Source organism: Gadus macrocephalus, chromosome 17 (genome assembly GCF_031168955.1).
Source record: "Gadus macrocephalus chromosome 17, ASM3116895v1".
NCBI lineage: Eukaryota > Metazoa > Chordata > Actinopteri > Gadiformes > Gadidae > Gadus > Gadus macrocephalus.
This window is the reverse complement of record NC_082398.1, coordinates 10,509,964-10,532,396: the sequence shown is the minus strand read 5'-3', so window position 1 is coordinate 10,532,396 and position 22,433 is coordinate 10,509,964. Positions and strand designations below refer to the sequence as shown.

Genomic DNA, 22,433 nt, shown 5'->3' with positions numbered 1-22,433 from the left:
ACGTTGGCCTGTAATTGGTTCCCAAGTGCAGGCAGCTCTGAAGCGCCCTGATCCAATATTCACACTCGCACTCTTTGAATTCCACATTAATATCCATCACGCGGCAAGACCTTTGTGATGTTTGAAAATAGGCCGCACCGAGAGGTTGTGTTGCCGTGAAACACAAAGCCTTCCTCGACTTAGCACTCCGTCGGCTAGATACCGTGAATCAGGAAGGTGTTAACGCAGAGAGGTGAGAACAAAGCATGGGCCTCCAGCAACGATGTCTGAACAACTAATCTGGCTGACCACTATTGATGCGTTGCTTAATTATGCTTTGCTTTGTGTGTGCGTTGTATTGGTTTTGGGTCTGTGTGTGTGTGTGTGTCTGTTTGTCTGTGTATGTATGTATGTATGTATGTATGTATGTATGTATGTATGTATGTATGTATGTATGTATGTATGTATGCATGCATGTATGTATGTATGTATGTATGCATGTATATGTGTTTGTGTGTATGTGTGTTTGTACTTTCGTTTTGCGAGTGAGTGGGTGAGTGTGAGCCTGTATGTGTGGGTAGGTGAATAATTGTGTGTGAGTGTGTGTCTTGAAGAGAGAGAAAGAGCGAGAGTGTGAGTGTGTGAACAAGCGATGTGTGTGCGTTTACGTTTGAGCACCTAAACACACAGACACACAGACACACACACACATGCTTCAACATATCCCACACAACCGACAGGCAGTGCGATTATTAAATAGCTGTCTAATGATGGGTTCAGTGACAGATGTTGTGGCTGCGCCCCCAAAGCAGCCCCACTCTATTAATTCAATTAAAGTCTTTCTGGAGGGTTTCTGAAGTCGTAAGAGTGTCCCCGTAGTTCGACTGAGGATTCAACTGACATTTGTTGTGTCAAGTCTGGTCCCGGAAGCGTCTCACTTTTGAGACACGTCCAATTTGGAGTTCAGACATTCAATGTTTGGAGTCTGGGTCGTTTGAAGGACAGAGAGATTTTTGGATCACATAAAACCTCTGAAAATAAGCCAGTTTCGGGCGTACAGGGGAAGAAGGCGAACCCTTCATTTTTGTTTTTATGTTTTATGGTTATTCCAAGACCTTGCTTGTGTTTGGCACGGCTTCAACACATCTGACGCTCTGTGTCTCGTCTCTTTATGCTACCCTCTTTTGCTCGCTTCAACCCCATGTTCTGCTTTACCCGGGCCTTGACATGCATCTCCACAATTCATATTCACAGCAAGGTTCAAAGTGTAAACCGTTGGACCTCAACCGATTTGATTGGCTGCCTGTCGTCTACCCCATTATTTGCCAGTCGTGTCCGCACTTTCAATATTTATCCTCAATATTATATTTATCCCCTAATCCTTAAGTATAGGCTGAGCATGAAGAACAAGGTGTACGGAATAGCAGTTCACGCCTGATACGAGCACTCACTGCAATGCAACTCATCCATCAGATGGATGGCAGAACACTCCCAATTGTGACGTAACAAAAGTTTGTAATGGCTACTCAACATCACACGGTAAAATAATGGCCCCCGAAAGCAACCATCTGCATCTCCCCATCCAAGCCTTCCCCTCACCGTACCACTGGAACCTCCTCATCGTTGCAGGATGTAATCAGTTTAAATATTCAAAACATACAATGCACAAAGTGCCGAGAGTGGCACTATGGATCGGGAATGATTCACGGCCGACCGCCTCCGCCGGAACATTCCTCTTCCTCCTAAACCGACGTGACGCGGGCATTCCACTTCCCGTGTGAAAATAAATACGACATAATACCGGGTTGTCCGTCTATATTCACAATCCATCGTTTATGTATTTTTTACCCCAGCCAAGCAAAAAAGAAACGACTACCATGGGCCATAACTCCCCAGTACCTTCCCTCCTCTGCAAATCACTTATTCCCCGCTGATAAATAATAGAGAAGAGTACAGCTTGATTTATTTCTTGGACTAATTGTGAGTTGTAAATCCCCCCCCCCCCCCCCCCCCACACTTCCCTTCAGCTGGGGGCATAACTTTAAGCTGTCAAATAGAATAAAACGCCTTTATCTCAACGCCAGTTAGGACATTCACAAAGTCTGCTCACACACACACACACACACTCACTCACACATGCATGCACATGAGCGCACACACACACACACACACACACACTTACAAATAGAAAACCTGTTATCTAACGCAGTAGGTGCTGAGGACGAGAGGGATCAGGAAGGGAAATGCGAAGAGATGGAGAGAAAGAGAGAGCGGGATGAAGAGAGAGAGAGAGAGAGAGAGAGAGAGAGAGAGAGAGAGAGAGAGTGAAGAATGACAGAGAGTGTGGAAAAATATTAAAAGGAAAAACTTGAAAACTGGCAAAATATATGAAAAGTTTCCCATTTGAATCATGCATATCAGCAATAGAAGTCATGTCATTGAATCATTGGTTGCAGGTGTACTATTGAACGGAAACAAACAGGATTCTGCCTAATTGCTAAGTAAGATTTGCATTATCGCTAAGGATTTGTCATTGTCGTTGTTTTGTTCTTCAATGACCTTAACCAAGGGGTTACGTCAAACACCTTCCTGGCAGGCTGTGTGTAAAGCTACCCGACAGCCCCTGGTCTAGGGCTTCACGAGCCCCGGAGTTATGATCACTGGGTTGAGACTGTTTTAATGGGAGCCGGCGAAGCAGAGCAGGTCAACCACAGGACCCTCGCCGCTGCACAGCGTGGGGGTCCGGGGTGCCGGGGGGGGGGGCGGACAGGGAACCGGCCGGCGGTGGAGAACTGCGTCTTGCATGGGCGGAGTTCACTCGGCTGCGGCCAATGAAACCGAGACGCTATTTGGTTCCTGAGTGCGGATTGCAAACACACCTTTATATACAGTTTAAAATGCCATTTTGTCATAATGGAAGCTGTTATCCAAAGTCATTTACGATATATTTTAATTTTAAGATGGAATTCATCAAAGCGCAGGCAGGTAGCTAGGCATCAGCTCGAGGGTGTCTACATGTCAGACTGCAGACATATGGGGATCGAACCCGGAACCCTTTAGGTCAGGGTTCAAACTCCCTGATAGATACATAACTATCCTACATAAACACTGTCGATTTCCATACATTTCATAATGCTAATTTTAATCATCACAAGCGGACACCCAGCACAATCTACCACCTAGCTCTCACTGCTACGCTAGCACGCAAGCTTAAGGCTTGGGCTACAACGGCTATGGCTAAAACATTGACATGTGCACAACAGCCAAGGCTGAGGTTTGCGTGTTGAGGCGGGTACTTGCAGCGGCTACGAGAGGAGAGGTTTGTTTCCCCTCTGCCTCGCGTCGAGGGCTGGTTGCTGCTGGTAAATGGACATCATTAGTGTCGCAGATCGATCGTGGTGTGGAGCCCATTGGGGCAGAGGGGGGTGTTTGGAGTGACATCGCCCATCGATATATGCGCACAGCAGGCGCTTGTTCTAAGCGAATGTGTGCATGGGGAGGGACATGTGTGTGTGTGTGTGTGTGTGTGTGTGGCTGTGGGACAAACCGCTTGCCCTGATTCATTTCAGAGCCCTAATGGTGGAATTAGCATGTTTGTACCGCAACTTTTACAGTTTTGTCGTCAGATCTACACGCTATTAGTCACTACATTGGAACTTTGTTCTTTCCCCACGCAAGTTTATGTGATGCACAGCGATATTTAGTTAATCTGAACATTACTCACGAAAAAGCTCCATACGTTGTGTCTTTTGCCTGTGTGTGTCTGTGTGTGTGTGTGTGTGTGTGTGTGTTTGTACTTTTGTTTTTTAATTTTTAATGCAAATACGCCCCATTTATCAGAGAAAATTTGGATTCATTGCGACTTTTCTCAGATTGTAATTAATGTGATAGCTCTTCTCGCGCCTTACCGTGAAGTGTCCTCTTTCCCCATGAACCAATAACCCAAAAAGTGCATGTCCTCAAATGGCTTTCGCTTTCAAAATAACAGCGTGCGCAAATAAAAGTTCTGCAAGGATAATTGCTTTGATTCTGGTTTGTGGTCTTCACCTGGCTATTCTGTGTGTCAGAAAATTAAATAGCATGCAACAACATGACAAAAAAACAACATCAGCCCTTATAAGCACAGAAGGAACTCTTACTTAATTTATGAGAAACCAAACCAAGCACAAATAAGAGCTTTGAACTATTTTTAGAAAAATGTTTTTAGCCAAAATAATAAATGTTAAGGGTCAGGGTAAGGGGAGCTATTTATTCGACCCGTTATCGGTGCACGGATTAGTATATACGGTGTGTCTGACAAATAGTTTGGGCTGACCAAATAATGAATCTCAAACTTTCCGCTGGCGAGCACAAAGCTCATTAAATTGTGTTTACCTTTCCTTGATCGCCCTGTCTCTCCCCCCTCCCTCTTCATCTCTCTCTCTCTCTCTCTCTCTCTATCTATCTCCCTCTCTCTGTGTTGCCAGGCCGCTCCTTCACTGGGTCTGCTTTTGTTCCGGAGCACTGTACATCATACGTCCCAGCAGTGCCGCGCGAAGGCACTTCATTTGCAGATGTCTTCAAAGCGAGTCAGGGTTGGATCCCGGGTAAGGTACGCCAAGTGTCTCATTCACGAGCAGCACACGAGTTAAAAAATAACGGCAATTTTGGGTTTTATTGTTCCTGGTTATGTCAGACTCGTGTCCAATCCTGCCTAAATGATGACATGAACAAGCATTATGAACACGCGTTTTGCTGTTACCTGGTCTACGGGAACAAGAAAGCATGTATGCGCCGTATAGGGAAGTTGGGGACACAAGATTGGTCCAAATAGTAGCTGAGACGTTTTAGTCCAAGCACCAGATCTTCTTCAATAGGCCGTTCTAGACTGCTTTGGCCGAGGTAAATCGAGTTTCTATTTACCACCATTTAGTTATACACAAGATGCTTTTATCCCCAGGCGCTGACAGTGAATTCACATCCATTGCTCAAGGACAGGGTAGGCGGGGGGAATTGGGGCTCAGACCCGGCACCTCCCGGCTGTGAGAACACCAGACAATACCCAACCACAGAGTACCCTTCACAAATTCACCAGGATATTAATTGCATGAACAACAATTGGCCGTAGAATAGGGAAAATAACACACAATAACGCACAATTGCTAGCATGCATGGAATAACACCTGCGATCATCAACAATAAAAGCCAATCATAACAGGGCCAGCCGGGTATTCTCTTTGCCCGTAAACCTGTGTGTTCAGCCACGTACACTGAAGGGGTGATTTGAGAGCTTTATAATACACATCGTGCAGGCATGAGTTATCCTCCATTGGCTGCAAGTCCACCCCACACTCCTCCAGCCTGAATGTCAAGCACTGTATTGCTTTCCGATAGCGTGCTGATGTGAGGCACTAGACGCTCCTGAGAAGAGGACACTGTGTTAATTGTGTCTCTTTTACGGACACACCGTCGAGAGCCGTCGCCATTGGATACCGATCAGAGACCGGGCATCCCTGTTGCTTGTGGCGATGGATGAAGAAGCCATCTATCCACCCAGCACCCATTAACCCATCTATTTATCTAACGACCGGTAATCTATCCTTGAACCTCTCCATCCATTCACCCGGGCAAAATCTGTCCTTTCCTCTCTATCTATCGAGCAATCCATGCGTGTAAGCATGTATCTCCATCTATTCTCTCCATCTATACATCTATTTAACAACCGTTAATCAATCTTTCCGTCCATCGTCCGTGACATCCATCCATCCATCGATTAATCTGTCGAAAATACTTTAATCCATTTATCTTCTTCTGCTCTAATCAGTCCATCTAGGCATATCTGCCAAAGCACTTCCATCGTCTATCAATCAAAGCGTATATCCATCCATCCATCTCGATACCGTTGCATGCCTTTATCTAGACATGCATCCATAAGCATAGGCATGCCTCCGTCTTTCTTTTCGTTTATCCACCCATCTACGTGTCCAATCCCCTCTGTGTCCGTCTCTCTGCCTTCCTGTCCGTCTCTCCGTCCGGCCCTTCATCCGTCACAGTGGGGGACAGTAAAGAGCGTCAGAGGGATCGGCGAGGCCGCTGAGTGGGAGCTATAAACAACACCCCGGGAGGCGCAGGAGACCCGGGACGCTACAGCGGCGCTCCGCTACGGCCCAGGGTACCCCGCGGCGCCGTCTCAGAGGGGCCCCATCAGGGGGGCCCCGAGCGTAGCGCTAGGGCGCACACCTGCTGCCTCTGGCGGGAGTGGGGGAGGGACCAATGGAAGGCCTGCGTCACTTCTTATGGGTCTTATGGATCGTTAGCCTCCTCGCATAATTGCCTACGTCATATTTTAAGGTTCATCCTGTGTTTAGCGTGGAAAATGCCTAGGTCAAATAGATGACTCTGATTGGCTTAGGATATAGCCAATGAGGCACAGTGAATCAGCAGCGTTAGAAGAGTAGAATTAGGTTAGATATCCCTATTTGGCCGATGTATGAATTAGGCTATTACGCTATGAGGCATAGCTCACTTGGTTTGATTTTCTACCGTAACCTATTTCTATGTCTTTTACCCTATTAGCATATTGTGATTTCTGTTTTATCTGTTTGTTAATGCATTTGGCATGTTTGAATTTGTGAGCATTTCGATTAGATATTTTATCCGTGAGTCGAAAAAGTTTGGATTATGACTTTTTAAAGCCGCAATATATATGTATTTTCATTTAGGTGGGAATGTTTAATCCGCCATATTTTCCCAACATCCTCGGTGTGAGACTCACGTGCAATAAAGCATTACCTCTGGGGCTTAGTGTTGTCCCCATATTACAAACCTGACGGCGAGAAAATACCTTGAAGATAATTAACTGTCTAATATTTCATGACATGTTTTTGGAGAAATAAGAAGGGAATTTGGGACACCAAAAAATAAAATAAACAAAAAGCCTTTCGGTTTTTTTGTAATTACACTTCGGAATCCTGCTGATTTAAACAGAAGGAAATGCACTTAGAAATGAAAGATGCATGATACCGAAAACACGATTTGGGATTAAGCTCGTTTGAAGGGTGTGTGTGTGTGTGTGTGTGTGTGTGTGTGTGTGTGTGTGTGTGTGTGTGTGTGTGTGTGTGTGAGTGTTTAATCATGTGAATAAGAGTCAAGAGTGAACATGAAGAGAATTCTCTGCATTTGTCTGAGCTTGTATATATTCCGGAATGCATGTTTTTTGCCTCCCAGTTCCCTTCAGTCACAGCTGGCGTCCGTCATTGCCGTCATGTGAACATATGTATAAACCTACCACCCGTGCTGGGAGTCTGTGTCTGTATGTGTGTGTGTGTGTGTTTGTGCACACACCCGCGCATCGATGTGTGAGTGAAGCCCCCAGAAAGAAGGGAAAGAAATGGGCTTATAGAGCGAGTGAACATGCTCTGAATGTCCAATTAGACCAGAGGGGGGAGAGAGAACCGAGAACAGAGAAATGGTCCAGCGCTACAGAAATATCTAGAAGGCAGATTTAAAAACTATTACTCTTCTCCACAACCGCTCGCATAAGCGTGCGTTCCCAGCAGGCAGCGTCTCTTCAATTAAAGGAACAGGCGGCCACGGAAAAAAGGGGAAAAAAAAGCAAACACAAGCGGCTAACAGATTAATAGCGCAGATGGTAGCATTTTATTTTTTTTCACGGGGTTTTTTCTTTTTCTTTTCAGGCGACACATGAGCCGTGCGCGTGCAGACACTACAGCCTCAGCCCGTCAAGGGCCTAAAACACCAACCACATCACCTTCAATCTCCATCTCCGCAAATTGCCGTCCGTCTGTTTAATTTGCGGAAACAAATCGTCGTGCAAGTTTTCGTACATTTTTTAAATATGCTAATGGCGCCATTTTCGCCACACGTCTCCACGGTGGCCGGCTGAGAGAGTAAGTGAAAGACGGTTGTCGCACGCTTGGTTTGCCGGCCTTTTTATGGGATATAGCTGCGACGAGCCTTGCTAATCATGCTAGCTGGCATAGAGACACCACAGCAGTAAGCAGGAGGCTAACACGGAACGCTCATTTTCACTAGCCCGCACAATGACTCATCGCTAAATGACACCGTTGTCGGTGCGCTGAACGTGGTATTCAATGCAAGCTGAACACAAGCCATTATTTATGGTAGATTCCTCGTTTTTTGGACTTATTAAATTCAATACAAAGACTACATTTCCCAGAATGCATGGGAACAATCATGAACAATCATCACCCTATTTGAATTCTCGTCGACTGAGAACTTCAGCAATTTATGGTACCGTTCAACCTGAGCAGACCGGGCAGAACTTCATTGCCAAAATAAAAAATTAAGAATTGAACACACAAACTATTATAAACTTAGTTTAAAATGTTATAAAGATTGTCTTCCTTATTTATTGCAAGTTTGTTTTGTACTGTAATCATAGATCAATAAGATCCAAGAACAGGCCCAACCACTGCTGTAATCAATCAATTAACCAATACAGACCCTCAACTGACAAGCCACTAATCACTCCACGAAGGGAGATTTTGTCAATTCATCAGCGGCAAAGTTCTTTTGTGTGTGTGTGTGTGTGTGTGTGTGTGTGTGTGTGTGTGTGTGTGTGTGTGTGTGTGTGTGTGTGTGTGTGTGTGTGTGTGTGTGTGTGTGTGTGTGTGTGTGTGTGTGTGTGTGTGTGTGTGTGTGTGCATAACAAGTCTTCAAACAATAGACATATATTATTATCGTTAGTATACGCTAGCTGAGCGTTGACGTGTCCCTGAGCAAGGCACTCAACCCTAACTGCCCCTGACGAGCTGGCTGTCGCCTTGCGTGGTTGACTCTGCCGTCGGTGTGTCAATGTGTGTATCAGCCGATACACCGCAAGTCGCTTCGGATAAAAGCGTCTGCTAAATGCCCTGATTGTAGTATATATGTATATTCATTAGTATTATCCATTATTAGTGCAAATTACATTAATAGAAGTATGTTTTTGTACTTTGATTATACTTATATTGATTACACATTCGTTTTGTGTCATCATCTCTCTCAATTCTCTCTATATATTACCCACAGTATCATCACCATCATCACTTTCCTCACCATCCTAATCCATCAGCAGTGTCCTCAGGGAAACACTAGACAACGTTTGGACGTGTTTCTGAGTCACTCATCTCGAATCCTCTCTTACTGACAAACGGGCCTCTGTCTAAGGCCACTTACAGCAGTTTAATGTCAGCCAGAATCCCTCTACCACTTGTGAATCACCAACACCATCACCACTTCCACCTTCCCCCCTTGCGCTCTCTCTCTCCTTCTCTCTCTCTCTCTCTCTCTCTCCCTCTCTCTCTCTCTCCCTCTCTCTCCCCCTCTCTCTCCCTCTCTCTCAGCTCCTTTCCTTCTTTCGTATTGTGTCTCCTCCTGCCCTCAATCCCTCTCCTACTTCCATCTTTACATCCTTATTCCGTACTCCTTCTGTTCTTGCCTTCTTGCCTTATTGTGGCGCCGTGACTTGTTTCCCCCTGAATCCTCAGAGGCTGTCACCTTGTTGTTTTCCCTGTGCTTTCACCCGACCAAAAAACTGTTGCCGCGTCAAGGAGTTTGAGTCCTTAAAGATAGAAAAGCGCCCATGGTCTAAAATTACCTCGACTAACAGCTCCAGGTGTCTCTCTCTCTCTCACTGTTATTTTACACGCCGATTCGAACGGCAAGACAAAGCATTCAGACGTGAGAGGCTTTTAACCATTGCTATTATCTGAAGGAGCCGCTGTTTCGCCCGGGAGAGGAGGACATAAAACGTGTCCGATGAAAGGGTTACAGGTGAGAGTCAAGTGTACAATTTTACACCCATTTCTGGGGTATCTTTAAGAGTGAAGATAGCTCGACTGGGAAAAACAAGGCGACAATACCGTGTAAAAGGAAAAAGGTAGGGGGGTGGAAAGGACAACGTCTTTTTTGTAGATTGGACTCTCTGATGTAGGTCACATTAGGACAAGGTTCGTCTGATGTTTCTCAAGAGCACTTCAGCCCCAGAGGGGAGAGGGGAGAGCAGTTCAAATCTCGGCCCCCTTGCGTTTTTGTTGAATGGATTTGGCTTCTTTGGGGAAAAGCGTGTGTGTGATTACGCTTTGTGTTTCATCGTACATTGCGCCCTATGGTTTTCAAACCTTTTGATGAATTCATTAATAGCAGAGTAAAATGCTAAAGGAATTAAAAACTATTAACTTTACGATTGAATTTAAATATTTTGACCAGCAAAGGAGAATATAGGCTGGCTTCTCGTCTATCATTTAGCATAAAAGAAACCCCCCAAATCCCACATTTAAACAAACGCCACTGCAATACATTTTTCATTAGTTCCCTTATTACCATATCGTCTCCACCCTATAATGTAATGCACCCGTTTGCATAGATTCTTCAGATTTTTGTGATACAAATTGAATTAGATGTAGCCCAAAGGATCTGTACTAAACGTCACATCAAAGCGCAGACAAAAACGAGGAGAAACCAAGGCTTAACCTTAAACGATGTACTGCAGCGGGGGCGGCCATTTTGCCAAAAATGATTTCCCAACAACAAATCACTGTTGTGGTACATCGGTGGTCGGCTAGTCTAGTTCAGCCCCCGGGCAGATCTCCTTACCTTTGAGGTCCAGGTTCCGTGCTCCATTGGAGTGCTGTGTCACGGTGCGCGAGTCAATCTTGAGCGTGTGCACGTTGCCGGCGTCCCGGGACACCACCACGTTGTGCCACTGGTTGTCGTTCAGTGGCTTGTCCGAGTTGCCCTTCATCAGCGACGGCCCGTTGCCCAGGTCGAACACGTAGTGGACGTAGCTAATGAGACGGAGACGGAGGGGTTAGAACTCTCAGAACGCTCACACACAGGGAACTTGGGTTTCCTATACAGAGAATATTGCACACCTCCACAGGGAACCAACACTAAACCAGAACACTTCAGCTGGGTAACTTGAATGGAATAAGCGTTTTCACCACCGACAACTTAGGGGAACGGGAGCCCCCTACACAGATACCTACACATATAAGATGACATCAGGTAGCTCCACAGAGCACTTGAAGGACAAGAGGATCCCCCACAACATCAAACCTCCCGGCAGAAGACTCACCGGAGTGTGCTACACAGATGAATTACTGAGAACCGGAGCGCGCTACGCTGACAAGTTCTGGAGTACACAGATACAAACAGAAGGTACCGGCCTGTGACAGCCTGTATAGTAAGAGTGTGAAGTGGTTAAGCACACAAAGGGCTGGTCGATAAGGAAGGGAGGGACTATCACAATAATCAGGACTACTTTATTGGAATCCAAGTCACATTATATACCATGATTTCCCCCCCCCCCCCTCCACAATTGTTGTGATAAATCAACCAGTTATATATGTGGGCACATATGTTATTGACTTAAGGCAGCATGGGTGCCCTTTACAATACCAGCATGACACAAAGTCCCCAAGCATGGGTGGAGGCGTACATGCCCTATTGAAATGCCATCGACCAGACGTCCTGGAGGGAAGCAGTGTCTCAACGCTCGGTTGCCATGGGCACGTCAAGGTCAGCACAACCTGCCTTACATCATTGACGCGACCCCTTGCAGAGTTCAATATTTTTTTCAACCGAGCCACTAACTCATCGCCAAGGTTACCATGGCGGCGGACTCTAAGACACACTAACCTGCTTTCCGTCTCGCTCTCTTAGCCTCCCTCGGACGCTCTCTCTCATACCGTCATAACCTCTGTCAATCAATTCGACATTATTGAGAGGACACTTTTCAGTGCAAAACTGCAATACGAAGGCAGTAAATGAGATCATGAAACACATTCGGAGAAACATTTTGGGAGACAAAAACAAGCTTGTTCTCTTTGTGTCATCTTACTTGCTGCCTCCTACCCTACTACTATCCTGCTACTCCAATCCGATTCAAGTCACTGGTATGTTCGTACCGGGCTATCAACGCCTCTGGCCTGTCCTATACCCAGGACATGGTCAAACCGTATACTCCAGCCCACCAAAACAGCTCGCTAATCCTTCACTACAGGATGGTAGACGCTCAACATAATCTAAATGATATGCTGTCCTGGCTCCACAATGGTGGGTGAGCTCCCCGGGATCATCAGGAGAGATGAAACCCTACATCTTCCGCCGCAGGCTGAGAACTCATCTGTTCAGACTGCATCTTGGCCCGTGGAAAACATGAATTAAAGATGATTCAACTGTGCCAGATACTATATTTTAGCACTTACAGCAGTTGCTTGTTTGACTAATTGCATTAAGTCAAATGATTCTTGAACATTTTAGGTTAGTGGTTCACCGTTGAATGCACTTAATGAACGTTGCTCTTGACAAAAGTGTCAGCTAAATAAACTAATGTGCTTCCTGGTTTTGGCATAAACAAACAGAGGTGCCTTTCTTTACTTAAGGGCAGATGAGGGTGCATCATGGCATTGCTACTAAGGAATACAGATGGTGGTAGGCTTGTCTTGCTAGGCTAAGGCTAAACGCTAATGTCGCTAAATGCTACGCTAATGCAGCAGAAATTAAGGTGTGTGTTTATTCAACATCTCACTGTGGCAGTGGCAACCCAAGCTTTCCCGTTTGGATACAAAACATTTCCAAACAATTTATAGTTAGTGAGGTTGTTTCACAGCATTTCACAGGCTGTTAAAAAAAAATTATGTTTTAAGTGCTTTACAGGGCACATTACCAAAACAATATCACCAACATAGCAGAAGTATCTTGCCAAGAAAACAAAATAACACAAATTTATTCTGAATAACAGTAAACTTTTTTATAAGCCTATCTTCGGCGAAGCACGTAACCTTCAGAAAGGGTTGAATGAAACTATTCACATAATTATTATTATTGTGTCAAAACACTGGCACTGTTAGACGGTCAATAACAACTTCCCTTTACTTATCTGGAAGGATTTCAGACAATATATAATAACAAAAGTAACAAAAAAAAAGAAATACATATCATTTCCATTTCAACGTTCTACCTTATTTTTTGTAAATCATAACAGATCGAATTAAATTGCCTTATAGAAATGACGAGGGGGTTAAAGGAAATACTGTTGACCTACCAAACTCTGTGAACCCAACAGCCTCTAGTCTAAACACTTTTGAATGGGGCCACCAAATCAACTCAACGAGCTGCAGCTGAACAATCTAATTTGTATTGGCCTTAAAGGGGAAGCAACACCACTTAGTGGCGGGTTTGCATTGTGGATGACTCCCTGGCTAGGTTAAAGGCTCAAGGTTTTAGTATCATATGAAGCCCTTTGAGACTGTCACTGTGATTCGAAAGGAGCCAAACCCAAACACCATCTGAGCTTTGGTATGCAAAAGCTAGAGAGTCCCTCTCTCGGTTAAACTATATTGCGCATTTCATGCCTCTTGAGAGGGAATCGAAGCTGCGTTTAACAGGGATGGAAAAAACATACTGGAGCTGCGTTCCAAATAGCATACTTTTTACTACAGCTATCCTTACAAAGTATGTACTGTTGCACATAGTATGCATAGAATTGGGACATCGACTTTCCCCGGCTCAGTCGATGTGACGTATTTTCTGCTGCGCAAAGCATTGTGGGGCAAATTAGCCAAAAAGCATCCTGGCTTGCAAACTAAGAAACGCGACCGGATGTAGTAAAACATCCTGGTGAACAGGCATACTATATTTTCCATTCCTAACCCTAAACACTCAATCTTTTTCTGGCATTGTGGAAGTCTTTGTTAGAGGCAGCTTCAGGGGTGTGGGTCTTCCTGTTCTGAAGGGAATCTTATTGCGGTGCTGTAGACAGAAGCTGTCAGACTAATGATAAGTAATGAAACTACAATCAACTCATTAACGTGGCGCTATGCACAAAGATTCACCGGACATCGAAGACAAGGTTAGATAATGATGGGGTTCAAAATGGTTAAATGTGTGAAACCAAATACACACAAAAGGGTTTGTAATAACTAAACTACAAACGAGGGGGTCACAAGCCCAGAACACTGTGGTGGGAAACACTGGGACGAGGGGGCTGCAACAGGTGCCAAGTGGTCCTCCGCACACATGAGGTACACCAATGGTCTCGCTCACCCCTTGACGAGCTCCACCACGATGAAGTCGCTGCCGTCGCCTGAGTTGAAGAGCATGAGGCCGTCGGGCGTGGTGGTCTTGAACTGGAAGAAGAGGTGCATGGAGGCGTAGGCCTGCAGCGTGGCCAGCGCCAGGTAGCTGCCCTTGGTCCGAAAGGTCACGGGGTCAGCAATGATGTGGCGCATGCCGAAGCGGGCGTTGAGCTCGCAGTAGGAGATGTCACCGTTCTTGCACTAAGGGGGGGGGGGGGGGGGATGTCCGTTGAGTGGACACACTTTATTGACGCAAGCATTGTTCTCTTGCATAGTGACACGGGTGGAGATATAAACTGTCGGAATATTTTATTAATCGTGAACCATAGACGTAGAAACTAAGAAACTAAGACGGATGAAATGATGAATAATGCAAGAATAAGGTCAACTTTATCATTTCTAGATGGGAAATAATATTTTTTACTTTATTTCTTACCAACAATGAAATTGCACTATGTATGCTAAGTCTATATATTTATATATAGATGCTTTTCCTACATAATACAATTGAATTGTAATAAAAAAATAAAGGACAATAGAATAAACCGAGGGTGCACCAATATTATAAGGTGACATTTGATGCGGGGCAGAAGTGATACAGAAACTAAGTTTAAAAGTGCCAAACTTTGTGGGTCAGTCCAGCCCAGCGGGGGGGTGGATGGTACCTGGTCGAGGTAGGGCACCCCGTTGAAGGTGAGGCCCTGCAGGTGGCCGATGAAGTTGGACGGCACCACGGAGATGAAGCGGCGCTCGGTCATGATGCCCGTCTCGATGTTGTGGAACTCCAGGCGGGTGTGGGCGCCCGTCATCTGGCCTGGGGGGGGGGGGGGGGGAGGGGAGGTGAGAGGAGCTCAATGTACTCAATGGCTGTTGTTACGGCTGATTTTGTTTGTTTTATTCTTTTATTCATAGTAGTATATGATAGTTTTTATTTTTTCGTTATAGCGGTGGTTGTTTTATCTGATTTCATTTGTTTTATAATTATATATATATTTATATATATAATAGTGTATTTTTTTTCTTTATGGTGGTTATTGTTTTATCTCATTTTATTTGTTTAATAAGCAAATATATATATATAATAGTTTAATTTTAATCTTTATAGTGGTTGTTGTTTTATCTCATTTCAGTTGTTTTTAATCATAAATATATACTGTATATTTATGTTTGTTTATTTGTATTAATAACAGTGCGTGTTGTTTTATCTCATTTCACTTTTGTATTATTTCAAATCTATTCATCACTTATTTCTAGTGTTGTATTCAATAATTGAAAATTTATTAAAACGGTTGTTCGATTTGTGTCTCATTAAAAAAAAAATATGTTTTTACATGAGAAAATGTCTCTTGGCACTGTGTATTCTCTCTGAGTAGCTGGAATGGGATGCGGGCAATCGTTTATATATTTATTGACCAATTAGGTAATACTTGACAACAACGCTAGAATAATGAACCACTAATTACTGAATACGAATATCTCAGCTAACACAATCACCAATAGTAAATAATTCCTAGGCCATTAGTTAACTGTTAATTAACTAAGTGAACGGTTAGATAAGGCATATTATTGCATTTACGAACGCTAAGCAATGCTTGATTATTCTACCTTTGTTTTAAAGCAATACCTTTATCAATAAAGTTGAAGTTAACCTAAACACATCCCGTACACTTGCTGTACATGCGCCTGGCGGTCTGCTATTGTTTGTTTATTTTGCCAAATCACTGTACGGTGGAGTTACACGCTCAAGTAAAACAGGGTCAATCGGGTCAATATTGAACCGTGGAACCAACGAGATGAGCGTGTTTTCATTGGATGATTGCCACATTACATTTGAACAGAGCAGCGTTGGGGAAACTGTTCGCCCACTGCACACCTTGTTACAGACATTGATATAAAAATGGTCGCTTCCGTCCAAATAACAACAGGAGAATGGGTACATGGAGGGCGTCCCGTACGGACCGTTGGACCGTCTCTTTACGAGCTCTATTGTAACCGCGCTGAATATATCGGCGCTATCGGCTCTTTCAGGGGCGAATAACACAGGAGCCATAATTGGTTGTTGCTGTTCTAAAACGGCGGGAGATACACAGTGTTAACCGCAGGGGCCCGGGGTAATGGGCCCTGGCTCGCCGCCCAATGAAATGGCCCCCGGTCTGAGGGGACCCGGAGGACTTCCCGGTTGTCGTTTTCTTAATGTCTTTGTTTATTTTATTAACTTTTTTTTTTTTTTTCTTGTTTGTGAGGTGATAACACCCTGTCCCCAACTCACCAAAACACACACACACGCACACGCACACGCACACGCACACACACACACACACACACACACACACACACACTCATACACAAACACATAAACAAGCAAACATACATACACACAGGACATACATACACACAAATGTAGACACACCCATGCGCATAACTACACACAGACAAGACATAGAGTCACACAAATGCAGACACACATACACACTCTCACACACACACACACACACACACACACACACACACACACACACACACACACACACACACACACACACACACACACATATAATCAGTCATGCAGACACATGCACCAACACACAAAAACACACCCACACAAACACAAACACGCACACACACACACACACACACACACACACACACACACACACACACACACACACACACACACACACACACACACACACACACACACACACACACACACACACACACACACTACCTCTACACTAACTATCCTACCTAGCTATCCCTCTCCATTAACATATTCCCCTGCCTTCTTGTCCATTCACCCATGAGGCACCAAAAAGGAATCAATCTTTTATACAAATACACTGCTGCACTCTTATCCACTGCTCCCCTTAAAAATCAATTAATTCCTGGAACTCATACAGAGGTCTCTCGCAAACACAACAACATCTCAGGATAAAAAAAAGCGAGCTGCTTGTATCCAACACGTGTACACCACAGAAAGGCCTGTGTGTTGAGGTTTTCACAGTCACATTCGGATGCATTCTGACCCCCGGACGTGTGGCCCCACATGGTAATGAGTACCTGTCAGAACACAGCAGCGTTGCCTTTCCTGTATGGAGCCATCATCGCTATTTACCGCAGCATCCTGCTCGTAACGTGAAGAGCATCTCAAGAACTGTTTTCGGTTGCGTTCACGTAAACGCGACGGTATCATAACACCCCGCGGTGCCAAGGTTCTCTGACGCATTTTGATTTAATTCATGTAAATATTTTCATTTGCAGAGCCGCAATACAGCCTGAAGGTAAAAAAAATAGCTTGTTATGAAGGAATACCTATACTTAATTCATTTGCCTTAAATAAAAGTGAGATTAATGTTACTTCGTTTTGTTTAGTTTGCTCTGTATTGTCGGAAGCAGTCTCTTTCTCGTTCGTAGAAAGCTCTGACATTTTTGCACACACCCATCGCTCTCACGTTTCCATGGCAATACACTAACAGTAGCATCACTGTTTTATTTAACCCAACGGCCTCACGTATGCATATTTAATCAAAGGGTTTAAAAATGGATTGGCGGATTTAGTGGAATCATGATGTTTAGCTATGCATTAGGTCGGGTTGAATGTGCACACAGCTCCGACTGCGCATAGTTTATTATCGCGTGTAACGGATCAGAAATGTAATTGCCGAAGAATCCCGACGCGGATTTAAGATCATTTAATATAATTTCTTAGGTATTATGATGGCATCTGTTCTGCTCTGATTGTGTCGACTTTATGACGCTACATAAGTATCGTGTGGAAAGAATCCTTTATTCAATTAAATCACGACAACCCAAACCAACGAATCTCCAGGCAGTGGATGTAAAGCAAACTTTTATTTCCCTTTACCGCGTCGTTTGATCACTTTAAAGGTCAGAAAGTAATCATTGCGTACATTTTTTCAGAGGACCCTTGCCACACTGACCCTTGACACACATTACGCTTACGTAAACGTCTTTCCACGCCCTCCCACGCCTTGCTCAAGGGTCACGTGTGCTGGGTAACTGCTCAATAAAAAATAAGATTTGTGTTAAAGGGCCTCTAGATCTCACCCACACTGTGACTCACACATTACACACATTCACACTTACACACAAACATACACAAACATACTAGTTTATCTCAATTTCACCCACAGTCAAAGCTTGTCCATGTGTGTATCTCAGCCCCTTAAGCATATGCTGTTAATATTACTGAAACCAGGTCACAGTTTGGTGTTTTATTCTGCTTACTTACTACAGTTTACCGCTGAATCATTGGGCAGATGGTAATAATCCAAAGTGACTAAAACGTATTCATTTATATGCCTGTTATTAAATTGTATTTCTAGGTACGATAGTAGCCTTTTCCTTGCTCTAATTGTGTACACTATTTCGAAGCATGTCACAAATATCTTCCAGAAAATGTAATGGAGATCTCGGAACGAATGTTTAATCTCTTTTTTTTATCATAACCGTTTCAACACTTCGTAAACGTTCCTACTGCTTCACGTTTTGAAACGCATGCCAACGAGGAGGTCGATTGGTCCCCTGAGGAGAGTCATTGAGTCCCACCCAATCAGAAGCTCTGGTCGCCGTGGGGACGAGGGCACGGCTTACCTTCCACTGTGACGTTGTCCACTGACAGCTGGAGGTTCTTGCCCCTCCGCACCACCTTGACGGCGTGCCACTCGTTGTCGTTGAGCTTCTGTCCTGCGAACAGCGTCTCCGGCCCCTTACCTGAAGACAGACACCGGGTCACGAACTGGCGGGAGGCAGTGGATAGATGTTGCAGAGGTTTTTTAAACATGTAGTCGCTATGAGATGTGTTGGTGCATGTGTTGCCCTTCACAAACACGTTTGAAGGCACCTCTATATAAGTGCCAACCAACACGTGCATACATGTACAGACACACTGTGTTGTGCTGGCACACACACGGATGCGTGTTTTTGTGTTTGTGTGAATGTGTGTGTGTGTGCGCGTGCAATCCCAGTTGTGTTTGAAGGATACCTGCTGCTTTGGATAATGGGGCATGAACAAACAAACACACTTCATTCACAAAAACACACACTAAATACCATGGACACACACTGACACACACTCACACACATTCAAAGGCACTCACTGTGTTTCTCAGTAACACACAGAAACATGAACACACACAAACCAATATGACATTCAGCTAAATAGTGTCTCACTGTGGTAAAACACAGTGTTCCCGTGAGCCATCAGTGTAATTAGTTACTGCGGAATCAAACTCAAAGACATGTACACAAGCACACACAGACACATACACACACACACACACACATACACACACACACACACACACACACACACACACACACACACACACACACACACACACACACACACACACACAGTCAGCTGCCTCGACCATCGCTGCGGGAACATATTGGCTTTTGGGGGTTTTCCTAAAGGATATTCATTAACCCAGATATTCATAAAAGTAGACCTTGCGATCCAAACAAATGCATATCCTGTCAAACTAAAATTGTAATCAAATCGATCAAACCTCATTGTAAAATGAATAGAAGTTACCATATGACATGTTACCAGTTAACAAAGAACATATGGGGAGAAAGTGTGTGTGTGTTTAGAAGGGCTCTAAGCTAACAAACACAATCACTGGCATGGGGTCGGAGGTCATCGTGACCGGAGATAACCACAACAGGAAAAGAAAGGACAGTGGGTTTTCCAACACATTACCGTTGATGTGTTGAGTCTAAATTTAGCCCTACTTCCTGCCCACACACCAACACTCTCTCTCTCAAACACACACACACACACACACACACACACACACGCACGCACGCACGCACGCACGCACGCACGCACGCACGCACACACACACACACACACACACACACACACACACACACACACACACACACACACACACACACACACACACACACACACACACACACCCCACCATGGGATGCCTGGCTGGATAGCTACCTTGCTTTCTGGCCAATTATATTGCCAGGTGAAATGTGATTGTCCGATTGCATGTGTTCGCCAACGTGTGTGTGTATGTTTTTGTGTGGGTGGACAGTGTGTTTAGTTCATGAGTTTGAAAAAAAACCTCAAGGTGCCCTCAATTGATGCCCTTCATCACCTGATCTGTGTAGAAAAGGGATGTTTTTGTACTTATTATCTTATTGACTTTACGATGTCCTGACAGAATTCAGCACCATGGACAGCGACCTCTTTCGCAGGAGTCTGTCCTTGAAGTAGAAGAGACAGCTGTCAATCAAAGGATTCAAGTTATTTGGCAGGGCTGGGCGTGTGCCCTCCATGTAGGGAAAGGAAAGCAGTGAGTGGCGAGAGCAGGGGCCAATCATTCGCCGGTCAGGGGGGGAGGGGAGGGTCTATTATCAGAATCCTTGTGTGTTTAATTACCAGGTAACTTCCACACCTAAGATCTATAATAAAACATAGTAAGAGATACAAAATAAAAATTAAATATCCTTGCTACTGATAGAGGCTAGGGGGTGGGAGGGAAGGAGGGAGGGAGGCATTTTAGAGAGGGGATAAAGTGAATATACTGGGCGGAGGGAGACAGAACACTTTTTTTATAACAGTTTTCGAAGAAGCTGGGACATCAGGGCAAGAAAATGTGAGGGCAGCTGAGTGAATGTACTGACACGTGAGCACACGAGAGAGAGAGAGAGAGAGAGAGAGAGAGAGAGAGAGAGAGAGAGAGAGAGAGAGAGAGAGAGAGAGCGAGAGAGAGAGAGTAAATGGAAAGAATGAATGGGAAATTGGTGGTTTGTCGAGCAGTGGCCATGCAACATTTATCTTGCTCGCTTGAAGGGAGAGAGAGACAGAAGGAGAAGGAGCGAGAGACTGAGAGATAGAGAGAGAAAGAGAGAGAGAGGCGCGACTGGAGAGGTGCATTGTGGGAGTGTGGACAATAATAGCTGTGTTGTCCTATGGTGACTGTGCACAGACGTGCTTCCTCTGTATGAGTGAGTGAGTGAGGGCCCACTCACATAGTTTTTTCCCCCACCAAGTCTAAACGGCACTCAATCCATGAGAGGAGAGCACATCCACATCATTATCAGCCAGCTGTCTGTCAGCCCGGAACGACAAAGTCGTTAATGTCAGAGCTTTTCATCAACTTTTAATACCGACGCAAAGTTTCAAACTTCCCCTTAAACAGAGGGCCGAGAGTGACAGACAGGTAGAGCTGCCAAGAGGACCTAAATTAGTCCCTAATGGGGGGGTGGAAGAGGGGGGAGGGGGGTTAGGGTTATGGTTAGGGTGTGTGGGGGGGGGGGGGTTCATGACTCATCATTGCCATGGAAACAAAAGAATGAATAGGCAGAGTTTGACGATTTATTAAAACGCAATTAGCAATCTAATTCGATCCAGGGACGGGGGTTACTGTCGAACAGAGAGCTGTATTTATCTCCTCCTCAATGCTTCACGCTTCCCCACCTTTCCCCTGTGCCCTGCCCGCCGTTGCTATCAACATTTGGGGGCATCCAAAGAGACGGACACAACCAGTTTGTTTCGGCTCAAAAAAAGGAACACAACAATTCAGTGTTGGTGATTCTTCGGGCCGCATCGCTAGTGCACACTAGAGGGGAGGGCAGGAGAGAGAGTCAATGAGACAGAGAGAGAGAGAGAGAGAGAGAGAGAGAGAGAGAGAGAGAGAGAGAGAGAGAGAGAGAGAGAGAGAGAGAGAGAGAGAGAGACAGACTGAGCAACTATTTCAATTTCTTTTCACAGGGTGCTCAGTGGCAGTTGAGACAGCAAGACGAGACACAGCTGGATAATCCATCCATTAAGTCTCCATCGCCATCATAGGCGCTTGAGAGAGAGAAAGAGAAAGGGAGTGGGACAGAGAGAGAGAGAGTCACAGACACAGAGAGATACTGTCAGCAAGAGAGAGAGACAGAGAGAGAAAGAGCCAGGGACAGTAAGAGATGGAGAGAGAAAGGCCAGAGAGAAAGAGAGAGAAAAGAGAGAGATTTGACACGAGAGAGAGGAGACAGAGAGAGAGAGAGGGAGAAAGAAATCGAGAGAGAGAAAGAGAAAAAAGATAGAGAGAGATAGACAGCATGATGATAAAGAAAGAGGGAGACAGAGAGAGAGAGAGAGAGAGAGAGAGAGAGAGAGAGAGAGAGAGAGAGAGAGAGGGAGAGCAGTGAACCTTATCACCAGCTGGCGGTAAGCAAGAGCTGCCATCTTTTATTATTTTATCCGACGCTGCGAAACTGAGCCGACTCACAGGAAGTAATAAAACATAAGCCGTGACACAGCAGAATTATTATGTCTCATGTCACACTTGACGACCTCTCATGAAATAAATACGTTCAAAATAAATCTTAACTTTTGACAAA

General features: G+C 44.8%; 1 protein-coding gene across 1 annotated transcript in view; it reads right to left on the bottom strand.

Moving 5' to 3' along the window:
• Positions 1-22,433, bottom strand: part of nrxn2b (neurexin 2b) — a 186,073-nt gene that overhangs the window by 10,297 nt on the left and 153,343 nt on the right. Inside the window, exons 9-12 of the mRNA XM_060035898.1 lie at positions 18,678-18,822; positions 14,729-14,877; positions 14,032-14,264; positions 10,579-10,769 (exon numbers count right to left, since the gene is read on the bottom strand). Coding sequence (XP_059891881.1) covers positions 10,579-10,769; positions 14,032-14,264; positions 14,729-14,877; positions 18,678-18,822 — 718 coding nt within the window. The remainder of the gene's footprint in view (positions 1-10,578; positions 10,770-14,031; positions 14,265-14,728; positions 14,878-18,677; positions 18,823-22,433) is intronic.